A 12,446-nucleotide genomic window follows, 5' to 3' on the forward strand; every position below is an offset into this window, starting at 1 on the left:
GCTGACTCACTGGTGTACCCTGAGCCCACAACAGAGGCAGAGGCTTTCTCAATGGCATATCTCCTTTTCCTCTTCTGACAGCTGATACCTTGTGCTGTCAATAATCATGGGTTCATCTGGAGGACAATACACTTTTTTCAGGATCATGGTCATCTAGCTTATTCTCCTGATTCCATTCTGTCAAGTGTCTGTCAATTTAGATACAAAGGATGTTGAGAACCTTCGGTTTCCCTGAAGGGTCCAGCTATGTTAGCTCATCCTATATGTGGCTTGCAAAAAGATCCCTTTAAAATGAGCCCAAAGTGCTGGTTCATGCCATTCCAGATCAGCGGTGCAGTGATGAAATTTTGCAGTGTACTCTACCACTGTCTACTGAACTTCACAGAGATGCATAAGACTATTCTTTTCTAACTGGACCCAATCTGTTTCCCCAAGGCCTGAGAAATGTCAGCTACAAATTATTCCACAAGGTCAAGGATTGGACTATCTTGCTCCAACAGTGGAGTAGCCCCGCTCAAGGAAGGCCTCTTTTGAAGGTGGGCTGTTAATGACAACCACTTAGAGAGGCTGTTTTATAATTACATAGATGTAGTTGAAATCAGAGTCTACACTTATTGAAGAATCCACAGAACTCCTTTTTTGGTTCATCTAATTTTTCTATGAGTGTCATCTGAAGCTCTGTGAACAGATGGATGGCCAGGGATGACTTTTCAGTTTGAATTGGGTTAGGGTCCTGCAAAGTATTAGCCTTCTGTTGGAGGCTGAGAAACTGAGTCAGCATTGTTTGAATAGTATTTATTTATTAAGTTCTTCGAAGAGTTAGACATTCCAGCTGACTGTTTCATCCTAGCTTAGTCTCTGGTTTTGGGCTGGTACAAGCTGTCAGGATATGTCTGGTCACTAGCGAATGGTATATTAAGAAGAGGTATATCTGAAGAGGCTGGATGGCTAGATGAAGGTTAAGCCAAGGTCAGTAGAACCAGGCCTAGCTTGGGAGGTGTCTAGGCATGAAGCTGTACCACTGGAGGAGGACTGCAGGGTGGAATATGAAACAGAAACTCTGAAGCAGGGCTGCAGAACAACAACACTGGAACTGGACTTCAGAGGTGGATGCAGAGGAGGAACACTGAAGCAGGACTGCAGAGGTTTTGGAGGATATATCTCAGGAATCTGTTGTACTAGCAAAGGTGTCTCTCTGTTGCTCTCCTTATATACTATCAACAATCAGGGCCAAACCAGTGGGACTCTCCTTACTGCCTGACAACAGGAGAGTAAATATGCTCTGGTCTTTCCCTGCCTCTGTGGCTCTTCTGCAGCTTTCCGGCTTTTGCCTTCTAGGGTTGCTGGTCCATGTCTTGCTGGTCCTGATAATCACCTACCATTGGTAACCCTCCCTACAGTGCTGGTCTGTACTTGTAGGGTTGCCAACTGGTTCCAGATTTTCAGGACAGAGTGATTCAGTCCTGGTTTTACCCATTGTATGCAGGGTGTTGCGTGTGCTGGCTGCAGCAGGCCTGCAACTGGGCCCACTTACCCCCAACTGCTAGCTCCAGCTCCCGGTTCCTCCTCCCTCGCAACATCTTCCCCACTCCATCCCATACAGACAGCAGAAGCAATGCACACTCCCCCGCTCCACCCCAACTCCCCCGCTCCCTCCAGCATCCCCGGCTCCTCCGTGGACTCCTTAGCTCCATGGCGTGTCTCCCCACATGGCCCGAGGGGAGACTCCGCCGTCCTGCGCCATGCCGCCTCCTAGGCGTGCACATCTGTCTCTGCTTTAAAGGGGCCGCGGAGGGAAACCACCCCTCGGGCCCGGATGATGACATCACTGGGTCCCGGTACTTAAGGCTGGGCCCAGCCAATGCTTCCTTGCCTTGGCAACAGGTCTCCACGCTTGTCGTGTGCTCGTTGCTTGTTCCTGATCCCGCCTACACTCCTGGTACTCGTTCTCGTCCTTGTTCCCGGTTCCTGTTTCTACCCAGTCCTAGTCTTCGCTACTGATCGACTTCTGGCTTGACCCCTGTTTCGTCTGACCATGCTACTGATTGACTTTTGGCTTGATCTTTGCTTTGCCTGACCATTCTTGGACTGATTCCTGGCTTGATCTGTGCTTGTTTGACCGCCTGTCCTTGTTTGCTGCCTGTCCCGGCCCCCTGTAACGCAGGGTTCATCATTCCACACAGAATGATGAATCCTGGCCTGAATTGGCTATTTATTTTTTATTTATTTATTTATTTAATTTTATATACCGGCAACCGTTTGCACATCGTGCCGGTTTACAAGTAACTTGCAACAAAAGATATATAGGCGTAGCCTTTACAGAGAACGGTGTATAACATAAACGCAGTAACAGAATAAATAACTGAATAACTAATAAATAACTAAATAACTAAAGGGAGGGATGGAGGGGGGTAGTCGAGACAAATGGGGGGGCAGGGGGAGGGTGCAAAAAGACACAGGGATAGGATATGAGTTGGGATTCGAGGGAGAAATATGTACACTTGTTATATACAAAATTGTATGAGTCATTAGAAGGGGAGGGTATTGGGTGTAGGACCTGAACGGGGGATGTTGGAGAGAGATGAGGGTTGGGCTAGCATGTTAGTTGGTGGAGCTGATGAGGAAAGGGGCTAGGACTAGGAAGGCTCTGGGAATAGCATTCACAGAACCTGATGGAGAGAATCTCAGCCATTATGCAATGGCATCACCTAATGGCTAGTTTTATGGCCGTTGATTGCAAGGCTCTGGAAGAAGCCCGGGTGCATAATACCCCTGGCCAAAGGGACTATGCACAAGTTAGGAGGAGATATAAAAAAGGGGAAAAAAATCTCTGGCAAGTTCTGAATGAATTCCATAATACCACATATCCCAGCCCTGGTTCCAGATGGAAGCCCAAAGGAGCAGCAAGACACTGCTGGGGTCAACAACAAACACAACAACAAATAACCAAAAAAACAAACCCAATCTCTTTATAATATTAATGTTAGCACTTTATTCAAGAGCCCGTTTTTTTAACATGCGTACAGCCAGATTTCCTGGGAGCCCAATCCAGTATTGACGTGCTGCGCTAAAAAGAATGCACTAGGGATCAATTGTGCGTCCCTAGCACATCCTTGACATTGGGCGCCCGAGACCTGGCTGTCCGCACAGCCATGGGTTAGGAAAACGGACGCTCAATTTACAGCGCCTGTTTTCATAACCTGCACACAGCCTCGGGTTAGGAAAGCAGACACTGGTAAATCGAGCATCCATTTTCTTAAGCTGGCTGCCGTCAATTTCTTTTTTCATAGTGCTGTTTTCTGTGGCTCCTCCTACTTAGTATCGCGACGATACTAAAAGTAGAAAGAACCAGAGAAAGCAGATTTTTTGGGGTTTTTTTTTTTTTTTTTTTTTTTTAAGTGAGCCCTTGACGCGTGGCAAGACTTAATGCTAGCTCCAGAAATAGACATCCCAAGAAACCAGACTCTGAACAGTGGAACTCTAAAGAGCAAAATACAAAAATATAAAAAATGCACATCCCTAAATATAGCATATTCCAATTACTAAAAACTCAAAATAATTTTTGTTTTTTACCTTTGCTGTCTGATCTTCATATTTTTCTAATCAGTTGGTTCATATCTCTATTTTCCAATCCCCCCTTTGGTTTTTACCTAAATCCTTTTTAAAGGGTATCTCTTCTCTTTCTGTTTCTTCCCTAGCCTCCTATTTTCTTCCTTTCCTCCCACCCACACAAGTTCTCATTCTAACACACATACAAGCTCTCACTCTCACAAGTTCTCCTACAAACACAAGAGCTCACATGTGCTCTCTCACAGGATTTGCTCCCCACCCCACACACAGGCTCCCACTCTCACAGGCTCCCACTATCACTCCTATCTCTCACACATATGCCCAAGCTCTCACTCTCACATGCTTTCCCTCACAGACTCTCTCATACACATACAAGTTCTCACTCTCTCAGGCTCCCTTAGACAAATACAGAGGCTCCCACTCTCATACACACAGGGCCATTTCTTCAGCCACCACCAGACCCTTTTTTTAGTGGCTATGTTGTAGGCCCTCTTATTCAGCTGCCACAGGATGGGATCTGCAGTGGTCCTGGTGCAGCAGGCCCTCTCCTTCAGCGACTGTGGAAAGGGATCTGTGGCAGCCCTCTCCTTTGGTCGCTGTGGAATGGGAATCCGCAATGGGATCCGCTGTGGAATGGGAATCTGCATTCTTCCGGTCTCTTCTGATGTTGGGGCAGCTCTGATTGGATGCGACTGAGCAGAAAGTGGGGGGACTATGGCCCACCTGTGGTTGTGCCACTGAACCATACTGCAGAAAAGACAAAGCATGGTAGTGGGAGGGAACAGAAACAAGGTACTGTATGTGCTGCTGTTGCCCCCTGAAGAAGAAAGGATGAAAGTTTTCCAGGATTTTATATAGCAAAATAACTCATATGAAATACAAATGAATTTCTGAACCTTTTTAACCTAACACTCCAATTTCATGTAAACAATGTCATAAAGAACTTTTAGTTTTGACAAAATGATTTATTGCAGTATATTTGCCAATGATAAGAAATACAATGCACTACTTACCTTCCTTAAATATCCCTCCTACGGTAAAACACAGCATGGTTTCCTGAAACAAGTAATTTAATAATCTTTCACTAATACTTTCATAAGTGTCCAATTTTGTAAAATTTGTGACCACAGTGGTGTGACTCCATGCATATGTGCACAGAAAGGCAAGACTGTGCAAGCCAAAATCTTATATAAAAAAGCATTGAGGGATTACTGCCTACCAGTACTAAATTTAAGAATTGGATACAAGTTTCAGAGTGCTTCTGCACATTTTTGCTTACATGATTTTTTCTATGGAATTTTTCCTTTCAGAAATTGCAGAAAATTAAATCCATGATCCCAAGCAGCAGAATTTCAAAGTAATGAACATATACAGGTTTTTGCACTCTTTTGCCTGAAACCTGAATTGGGCTTATTGCATATCAATACATGCAACAGACTATTCTTTTCCAAATTAAACATTTCCTTTAACAAAAAATGGATTTAATCTTTGACCAGGGCCACTGCATGGGTTCAGTGAATTTATAAATGTTACCTTCAGAGAGCTATGATTACGGCAAATAGGTTGGATTACCATAAAGACACTGAGCGTCCGACTTAGGTAAGTAAGTTATAAGTGAAAATTAACCTAAATCTAGCTAGTCAAAATCTAGCCAACTAGATTTAGGTCAGTAATATTGCATTCAAGTTTAGGGACCTAAATTTAGAAGCTAGTACTGAAAATCAGCAGTTAAGATCTTCTGTGGACCCAATCCTATCTCCAAAAATGCCCACTTTTTCAGTGGCTAAATCTAACCGGATGTTAGAGTTTCACAGGTGGGGTGATGTCATCAGAGACAGCCCTGGTCAGAAGCTTTGACTTCTGATTCTAGAGCAGGGAAGGCCAACTGTGGTCCTCAAGAGCCACAAACAGGTCTGGTGTTCAGGATATCCAAAATGAATATGCATGAGAAAAATTTGCATGCACTGACTATTGTATGCAAATCTATCTCATGCCTATTCATGTGGATATCCTGAAAAACCAGGCCTATTTGTGATTCTTGAGAACTGGAGTTAGCCACTCCTGTTCTAGAGCTTTCAGAAGCTTTACTGAGCAAATGTGGGTTTGTGCTGTCATATAGGCATTGCATAGGGACCTTCTCAGTACCTTAATTAAGCTAATAAAAGAAAACGTCTCCTGGGGGAGGTAAGTGTATTCTGTGAAGATTTATATCCTGCTCTGGTATAAAGTTTACAAAAAAAATAACATTTTTTTAAATTAGTTCATTATTACTTTTATTTTTGCTGTGGATTAAAATGAGCAGTGTCTCACATATCCAAGTGTTGAGAACCAGTGGCTTAATGGATAGAGCAGAGGGATGCAAACCAGGTAAGCCAAGGTTCAAATCCCATTGCTGCTGCTTGTAACCTTGGACAAGTCACTTCACCCTCCATTACCTCAGGTTCAAACTTAGGGCCTCATTTACACAGAATGGGAGAAAAGCCTTCATAAATCAGGCCCTTACATCGTTAGCCCTCTAGAAACAGAGAAATACCTACAGTACCTGAATGTAATTTACTTTCATGTGCCTGAAAAAAACAGAATATAAATCAAATAAATAAATAATCTTAGAAGGGCCACGTACTCTGCCATGGCTCCAATGGTATGAACCTTGACATGCAAGTACTTGTATACCGCTATGATGATGATATGCATTAGTCATTGTGCAGTAAAAACACAGTGGAATCTGACTTTGGTTTCCAAGAATACTTTTACTGATATACTGTGAAATGATTAAAAGAGTCTTTACAGCTTTTTAGTTTGCTTATTGATGTTGCAAATACTTTTTAATACATTTGACTTCTCAAAGTCTTGTTTCAAGTTTAAGATGTTAAAGCCGATTAATTCAGTCTTTAATCTGATGATTCTCCCATCCCATTGGCATAGGGCAAATTAGTGCTTTCCTTTCAATGTTGGTAAAGTATTACAGATGAAATCCATTTATATACAGTCATTTATCTCTTACACCCTCGATGCTTTCTCCTCTGAGCTCCTTAGTTTCCTCACAGTTCCTGAATGGTACCAATTATTCTCCTCTTCTCCCGTCCAGTATCTTAACAATACTGCTGTTCCTCCTCTTCTCCAAATCTCCAGTAGATATTCATGAGCCCTAGTGGGGTCCACCCCAACCTCTTTCTCTTCTGAATGGCTGTAAGTCATCTCTCCTCTGGATACTGACGATCCGCAGGTTCCTTTTTCAGGGAAGCAACCCCTCCCTTAATGTTAGAGCAACATAGAAAATAACTTAACTGAGTCTCTAGTTAATGGGTACTCAGAACTTAGTCAATTGAAAAGATAGGGAAAGAGGATTGGGAGAGTGAAAAGAAACTCCCATCCAACTAAAAGGCTGAATGAAGATATTTAGACTTAAACAGAAAAATCAGCGGACAGCCATGGGTATTGTGTCTCTGGAAGGAAAAACAGAAAATCCAAAACCTAAGATGGTGGCCTGGCTTTATATACCAGAGGAACCTACCAAATACTCTCTCCTACAAGATGGATCTACCTACTTACATTTTCACTGTTTCCTCCTTACACAATTGGTATATTCTGAATGATTCATAGTAGGCATCTGGCAGGAGCTCTACACTTAGGTAAATTGCTAATTACTCAGGTGAATAGCTTTGAAAACTGTGTTCTAATTGCCGTTCTTTCAACATTTCAGCAATTGGTACTAAAAGATCCTGAGGCCATGGAATTAAAGGATAGACCTCATTATCATAACTTGACTAACACACAGAGAAAAGCATTGTCTACTTTAACAGAGTCTTCAGAATTGGTCATAAAATATGCTGAAAAGGGGGGTGCTATAGTTGTTCAGGATCGGGACAAATACCAGCAGGTTATGTTGGAGCATCTTAGTAATGAGAATTAGTATGTCAGCATTAATCATGAGCCTACAATTTCTTTACAAACTTCAGGCCAATACAGTAAGGAGCGGTAGGAGGAGGTGATTTAGTGTCGGGCGCACCCGCGTTTGCCGCACGCACACCTACCGCTCGATACTGTATTAAAATTGCATGCAAATACTAGCAGCGTCCAACGAGCGTCCATGAAGCGCAATCCATTTTACTGTATAGGCGCTTATACAGCGCCTATACAGTATCCTGGGTGCGCTGGTACCTGTCATTTCAAATGACATTTGAAATGACAGGTACCAGGAAGTGGATACAGGAGAAGTGCTGACTGACCCTCTAACTCCTCCCCCTCCAGGACTCCTTCCTCTCAACAGGCCAGGCCATCCTCCCCCTGAGCCCTAGCCACCCCCTGGCTCCCCCCCAACTTTCCGCCAGCCCCCTCACCTGCCCTGGCCGTGTCCATCTCCCACGCTGACAGCTCCGGAGCAGCCCCAGTCCTCTCTCCCCTCCTCCCGGGGGTAGCCGGCGGCGGCGAGAGCAGCTTCGGCAGCCCGGGGCGGATCGGGCGCTCCCCATGGCTCCCTCTTCTCTAAAAGGTAATACATGCACGCCGTGACCTCTGATGTCGCACGCCGTGACCTGAGCGCCCGACTGTTCGTCCGAGGTCACGGCGTGCACGCATTACCTTTTAGAGAATAGGGAGCCATGGGGAGCGCCCGATCCGCCCTGGGCTGCCGAAGCCGCTCTCGCCGCCGCCGGCTACCCCCGGGAGGAGGGGAGAGAGGACTGGGGCTGCTCCGGAGCTGTCAGCGTGGGAGATGGACACGGCCAGGGCAGGTGAGCGGGGGCTGGCGGAAAGTTTGGGGGGAGTTGGGGGGGGGGGGGGGGTCAGGGGCTCAGGGAGGGTGGCCTGGCCTGTTGAGAGGAAGGAGTCCTGGAGGGGGAGGAGTTAGGGGGTCAGTCAGCCCCTGGGGCTGCTCAGGAGCTCTCAGCGCGGGAGATCGGCATCCATGGACGCGGCCAGGGCAGGTGAGCGGGGGCTGGTGGAAAGTTTGCTTGGTCTTGTCCCGGGGAGTTAGGGAGTCAGGCAGTGAAGCGGGGCTGGCTGGGGCTGCTCCGGAGCTGTCAGCGCGGGAGATGGACGCGGCCAGGGCAGGTGAGCGGGGGCTGGCAGAAAGTTTGCTCGGTCTTGTCCCGGGGAGTTAGGGGGTCAGGCAGTGAAGCGGGGCTGGCTGGGGCTGCTCCGTGGCCCGTGAAATTTCATCTCGGCTTGCCTGACACTCCACACTAATGCAGGGGTAGGGTAGGCGGTAAATTAGCAGGTTAAACGCGCAGCAAAACTGCAGGTTTAAAAAGTGATAATCGGGCCGCGCGTTACTGTGTGGGAGGGAATAGCTAATCTGATCGTTTACATCTCATATACATGCCGCGGGCGGAAAGGGTTACCCATTGATTTAAAGAGGTGGTAAGGATGGGTTAAAGGGGATAGTGAATCGCGGGTTGGACTAACGCGGCCAAATTGTGAGTAGAAAGCGGGTTAGAAGCAGGGTAACTGCGGCCGCACTTTACTGTATTGGCCTGTATGGGGGTTATTTTCCAAGTCACGTTATGGCATGCGAAAAATACCTTAACACATGCGAAAAGCACCATAATGCATGGTGCAATGCTAATTTTTAAAAGGGGAGGAGTTGGGGGTGGGATTTTTGGAAAAGTGGGCTAGCTTCGCCAAGTACGAAGTCATATCACACAGTTTTAACGCCAAAAGTAACTACACCTTTTCATTGGTGTTAAGCTGTGCGATGTGCCCATAAGGCAAATTGTGATTTTTTTCGCAAATTGTGTTTTGGGCATTATTAGGCTGGGGAAGGGCCTGAGATGTGCAGGGAGGGGGGGGGGGGGGGGGGGGCAGAAAGAGAGAATGCCTCTGGGGGTGGCACCATGGTAAGCAGCTATTTATGCTACTATAGGAGGCCATCTAATAACTCGAGGTGAGGTTTAGGTAGTAGTGTAGGGGTTAGGGGCCACTTTGACATGCAGAGTGAGACGTACGAAGAGAACAGTACACTCTTGTGAAGGTATGATGTCCTTCGGAGTGAGGAAACTCACACAACAATGAGATTTGTACTATGTTCTCTCAACCTAGCTTGATGTTACCCAGGGAGAGTCCATGGGATTACGTTTCCAGAATGTAGCATTCGTAAAAGATGGCTAATTAACTTTCTGTGTTTACCAGGAACCAACGAGCCCTCCCAATGACTCAACAGTCCAGTCAATGGGGCAATATGTATGGGGAGGTTCAATATTTCTGCAATCTCTTATGTAACCAAAGACCAGAACTGATTTACTCCTGGACAATGCCATCACATATGAGGATATGTGCCACTTAAGCTGCATTCCCTCCAATACTGAGGGATGGAGTCTGCAAAAATTTTTGAATAAAAGAGCAGAGTGCGGTACATACTGTGCAATAGCTGAACCATCAGCCCCACTTGGCATTGGCAGAGTAAACTACGATGTGTGGCAGTCCAAATAGCAGCCCAGGTTTTAGCAGTCAGATCTGTACCCAGATTCAAGTTCCAGCGATTAAGACTTCAAGGTCTCCCTTCCATACTTGCCCATCAGGATTCCCCAGTAAATTGACGTTGATACCCTTAGCTTTGGCTTCAGGATCCGAAAAAAGGTTTCCATCCCATTTAGAACTCTTGAGGAAACAGAGATTGATAAGAGAGGACAAAGATTGCTGGAGCTATAAATAATTAGCTAGAGTATGCTCAGGAAGATTAAATTCCTGGTGGAGAGATTCAAAACTGCTGACACTCCATCTTCTCAAAGTTGGGCTACAGAGCACAAACCACATTCCCTCTACTCCCGAAAAACCGGAGAAAAGATAAGAGAATTTCCTTAAATTGGGGCCATTGGAGATCACGTCTCCGCCTCCGTCCCCAAGAATTCTTGAACTTGCCTCCAAATCTGGAGAGCATGAGCTAGAATCGGACTCCTTCTGGTCACTTTTCTCCGAAAAGGGGATACGGGCAGGATAAATGGTAGCATCATTAAGTCTATTATGTTGGACTGCAAATGCTCCAACTGAGCCCAGGGGATAGCTAAATGGACAAACCAAAATTTGAAGCATAAAAGGCGGGCTGCCCAATAATAAACTCTAAGATTTGGGAGTGCCATACCACCTTGTTCTTTGGGGAGCCAGAGCTGACTAAGCCGTCTACAAGTCTTCTTATATTGGCAGATAAATTTAGACATTAAACCATGTAATTCTTCAAACACTTGCAGAGGGATATTACGGCAAATGCTGAAATAAATATAAAAATCTAAGGAGCACATTCATTTTAAGGAGGTTGATATGCCCAGCCCCTGAAATCGGCAAATTTGCCCATGTCTGCAAATCATGCTTGAACTTGGTAATTAAGTCATCTTAATTTCTTAAGAATAAATTTCTGAGATCCCTAGGTACATGAACCCCCAGATATCGAAAACAATCTTGCACCACCCTATAGCCCCCTACACATTCAGGGATTGACATTTTCATCCCAACTGGAAACAGTTCAGATTTTCCATAGTTAACCTTATAACCAGAAAGCGCACTATAGCGTACCAACACCTCTATGAGTGCGGGGCCTAATACCCATGCATTTGAAAGGTATATTAAAACATCATCCGCATAAAAAGAGAGGGCATGCATTTGGTTTCCCAGCTGAAATCCCATAACCACTGGAATTTGTATAATCAAAGCAGCCAAAGGTTCAACTACAAGATCAAATAGCAATGGAGATAGACAACCTTATCAGGTGCCCCATTTAATTTTAAGTAAAGGAGAGAGAAATTTGTTGATCAAAAAGGCGAACTCGCGGTGAAGTTTATACATAGCCTCAATCCATTGTAAAAATCGAATATGAATCCCTGCCTTTTGTAAGACTGCAAAGAGAATAGGACAAGAGATAAGAACATAAGAACATGCCATGGTCCATCAAGCCCAGCATCCTGTTTCCAACAGAGGCCAAACCAGGTCACATAAACCTGGCAAGTACCCAAACACCAAGAAGAACCCATGCTACTGATGCAATTAATATCAGTGGCTATTTCCTAAGTCAACTTGATTAATAGCAGTTAATGGACTTCTCTTGCAAGAATTTATCCAAACTTTTTTTGAACCCAGCTACACTAAATGCACTAACCACGTCCTCTGGCAACAAAGTCCAAGGCTTAATTATGCATTGAGTGAAAAATAATTTTCTTCGAATAGTCTTAAATGTACTACTTGCTAATTTTATGGAATGCCCCATGGTCCTATTATCTGAAAGTGTAAATAACCGATTCAAATCTACTCGTTCAAGACCTCTCATGATCTTAAAGACCTCTATCATATCCCTCCTCAGCCGTCTCTTCTCCAAGCTGAACAGTCCCAACTTCTTCAGCCTTTCCTCATAGGGGAGCTGTTCCATTCCCTTTATCATTTTGGTTGCCCTTCTCTGTACTTTCTCCATCACAACTATATCTTTTTTGAGATGCGGCGACCAGAATTATACACAGTATTCAAGGTGGGGTCTCACCATGGAGCGATACAGAGGCATTATGACATTTTCTGTGTTATTAACCATTCCCTTCCTAAAAATTCTTAACATTCTGTTTGCTTTTTTGACTATGATGCCTAGATCTTATGCCTAGAACCTATGATAGAAACTAGTCTGTGGTTGTAATCACATTCACAACTAGCTTTTGTTGTGACGGTAGTTGTAATTATAACTACAACCTTTGTTGAATATCTTGTTGAATATTTACCTTGTTTTTATTATTTATTATTTTTTATGCTGACTGGTTCACTTATTTCCTTCACTAATCCTACTGCTCCTAATCATCCTTTTGCCCCCACCCCTCCCGTTCATTGTATTTTCATCCTGCTGTTACAATGTAAACCGATATGATGTTGCCACGAATATCGGTATAAAAAAAAAGTTTATAAATAAA

At 44.7% G+C, this 12,446-nt stretch overlaps 1 protein-coding gene across 3 annotated transcripts in view; it reads right to left on the minus strand.

Moving 5' to 3' along the window:
• LOC115086762 (nuclear RNA export factor 1-like) overlaps positions 1-12,446 on the minus strand; it is a 433,094-nt gene that overhangs the window by 47,621 nt on the left and 373,027 nt on the right. For all 3 annotated transcript variants that reach the window (XM_029593060.1, XM_029593058.1, XM_029593057.1), the window contains one exon: positions 4,584-4,626. In XM_029593060.1, the coding sequence (XP_029448920.1) occupies positions 4,584-4,626 (43 nt within the window). The remainder of the gene's footprint in view (positions 1-4,583; positions 4,627-12,446) is intronic.

This window comes from Rhinatrema bivittatum, chromosome 3, assembly GCF_901001135.1.
Source record: "Rhinatrema bivittatum chromosome 3, aRhiBiv1.1, whole genome shotgun sequence".
NCBI classification, from domain to species: Eukaryota; Metazoa; Chordata; class Amphibia; order Gymnophiona; family Rhinatrematidae; genus Rhinatrema; species Rhinatrema bivittatum.